Here is a 2869-nt window from a genome sequence, read left to right as displayed (position 1 = left end):
CGTCGGACAGCAATGTGTTGACTTTGTTGTGGTAGTCTCTTTTGTCCATCGCCACTGTTGCGTTGCCTTTGTCCGCCGGTAGGATGAGGATGTCGTCATTCTGTCTTAGGCTTCGAAGCGCTAGTCGTTCTTCCCTGTTAATGTTTTGTAAAAAAGTCAACACCTTGCTGTTCGACGCCCAAGTCTACAAAAAACTAAAACGCGATCTAACCACTAGCGTAGAGAAGAAAACCTCCTCCCTGATCAAAAAGGCGAACCTCCCTCCGCTAACCACGAAATACCTGACCCCCAGCGACAGCTCAGCACCCAGACTATACGGCCTTCCGAAGATCCACAAAGAATCAGTCCCCCTACAGCCTATCGTCAGCAACATCGGGGGCCCCACCTACCAACTAGCCCGCTACCTCACCAAACCCCTCCAAAAACTTACCGGCCTCAACGATTCCCACATCAGGAACTCAATGGACTTCGTGAACAGAATAACCAAGATCAAAACCAAGCCTTACGACATCCTGGTAAGCTTCGACGTGGTTTCCCTGTTCACCAACGTCCCAGTCCAAGACACTCTGGACATCATCAGGACATCCAAAGAGATTCCATCCACCCTGTTCCCATTAATAGAACACTGCCTCAACTCCACCTATTTCCAGTTCGAAGGAGAATTCTACGAACAAACCACGGGAGCAGCAATGGGATCCCCGATATCACCCATTATCGCAAACGTCTTTATGGAACACTTCGAGAATAAAATCCTAAAGAAGGCCCCACTATAAAACCCTCCACATGGTTCCGGTACGTGGACGACACCTTCGTCATCTGGAACCACGGAAGGGAAACTCTACCTCAATTCCTCACTTTCATCAACTCCCAACATCCCAACATCCAATTCACAACGGAGACCGAACAGAATTCCCAAATCCCCTTCCTGGATGTCCTGGTCCGTAGGAACGAAGACGGCACCCTAAGCCACAACGTCTACCGCAAACCAACGCACACGGACCGATACCTCCACGCAAACTCCCACCATCACCCTGCCCAAAAGAATTCGGTAATCAGCTCTCTAGTCCACAGAGCACTCTCCATTTCGGAATCAGCCGCCCTGAACGGAGAGCTAAACCACCTTCACCAAACCCTGGCCAGGAACGGATACAGCAGCAGAAACATCAGCCGTACCATCAATAAGCTGACCAACAAGCAAACCGGCCAGAATAACACCACGACACCAGAGACAGAGAAAGAGAAGATTAAGGCAGTAGTCCTCCCATACGTCAGAGGCACCACGGACCGCATCAGCAGAATCCTGAGCAAACACAACATCAAAGCAATTTTCAAACCTTGCAACAAGCTCTCACAAATGCTCTCCAATCCCAAGGACCGGAGACCCCCTTTGACAGCCCCAGGGGATTACAAGATCCCATGCTCCTGCGGCAGTGTACATAGGAGAAACCGGGAGGAAGATTAGTACACGAATCAAAGAACACCAGCGATGTACCAAATACGGCCACTTCTCACAATCAGCTCTAGCCGAACACAAGTTCGAGACCGGACACGCCATCCAGTTCGACAAAGCCACCATGCGGGCCCCGTCCCAAAGCTATTTCGCACGGAAACACCGCGAAGGCATAGAAATCTTGAAACACCCTGACAATCTGAATCGCGACAAAGGCTATCAGGTGAGCCCGATATGGCACACCGCCCTCCCGGTTTTTTAAAAAACTGTCAGCCGGCATAGGCTGACCCCCTCCCTCTCACCACCCCCTCCCCCTGACTACCCCTCCCTTCCCCCCCAAGAACGAGTATAAAAGGACTAGCGCAACGCGAGGGAGCTCAGTATCAGTCTCCCAGCCCTGATGAAGCAGACTGCAACGCCTGCGAAACGTCGGCACCACACTGCAAACGGACGCGGCAACCATCCGGAAGCCATGAAGACTAAATTCTTTTTAATTTTTCTAATCTATTGCCGCCTTCACTAATTTGGATCTCCTATCGTCGCAATTGTCGTATTGATGAAACTTTTTTAAACCTTCTTCTAACTCTTTCAAGTGATCTTGGTCCTGTTATACCGCTTCTCCAATATTCCACGGCATGTCTTTTATAGTCATCCGATATAGTTGCTTCCACAGAACTACAGATAATTTCCTCCGGAAGATATATTTTACTATTATCTGCTTCGAATAAGTTAACCGATTCCGCTTCTGGGACCTCATATGTATTGTAAAAATCTAATGTATCTTCCTCTTCTAATTCGAATTCATTTTCGTCCTGTATTTCCAGTAGTAAACGTTGAATTTTTTCTTTGACTTCTACTTCCTCCGAAGTTGTCGGACTTTGTGGAAAATTCAAATAAGTAAAAGTTGCATAGAGTAACATTATCGCGTTGTATGGATTAAACAGCATCTAAAAAGTTATTAATATTAAACTTAATATTTGTTTAGAACTTTGGTTATATAAAAGATAATACGTACTTTACAATTAATGGAGTTGCCTTTTTATATTAGTTCTAACGCCGCTTTTGTTTCTTTTCCCTTCTTTGATAATAAGGATGTGTAGCGCATCCAAAATAAATTAATTAATCGAAACGGAATAATTTGCGTTTGATATGTGGACTATGACAAGAGGAAAACAGTTTTACAAAATAGTGAAACAGATATTCTGAAATTTAAAGTAAACAAAAAGTTAATTGTATCAACTAAAAATAATTGTAGAGTTTACAATCATGACCTTTTATTAACAAAAAATTATTTGTATATAAACACTGGTAAGACTGGCTGAAGAGATTAGCAAAATTGATTTTGTGTAAGTACATGAATTAAAAATAATATTAAGCCGAAGAATAACAAGAATAAAAAGCAATAACAACAAATTAAGT

The 2869-nt window shown here is 44.5% G+C and overlaps 2 protein-coding genes across 2 annotated transcripts; one reads left to right on the top strand and one right to left on the bottom strand.

Moving 5' to 3' along the window:
- The first annotated feature begins 783 nt into the window (after positions 1-783).
- LOC105564985 lies at positions 784-1462 on the top strand. The gene is made up of 2 exons (XM_012017788.1): positions 784-792; positions 908-1462. Exons 1-2 carry the CDS (start codon positions 784-786, stop codon positions 1460-1462), a joined length of 564 nt encoding a protein of 187 aa, XP_011873178.1.
- A 506-nt stretch (positions 1463-1968) lies between these two features.
- Positions 1969-2677, bottom strand: LOC105564975. The gene has a single exon (XM_012017780.1). It carries the CDS (start codon positions 2395-2397, stop codon positions 1984-1986), a length of 414 nt encoding a protein of 137 aa, XP_011873170.1. The 5' UTR covers positions 2398-2677; the 3' UTR covers positions 1969-1983.
- Positions 2678-2869: the final 192 nt, after the last annotated feature.

The sequence above is a fragment of the Vollenhovia emeryi genome, unplaced genomic scaffold (genome assembly GCF_000949405.1).
Source record: "Vollenhovia emeryi isolate VEMERY1.0 unplaced genomic scaffold, V.emery_V1.0 DF943748.1, whole genome shotgun sequence".
Lineage (NCBI taxonomy): Eukaryota > Metazoa > Arthropoda > Insecta > Hymenoptera > Formicidae > Vollenhovia > Vollenhovia emeryi.
This window is presented reverse-complemented; position numbering and strand designations above follow the sequence as displayed.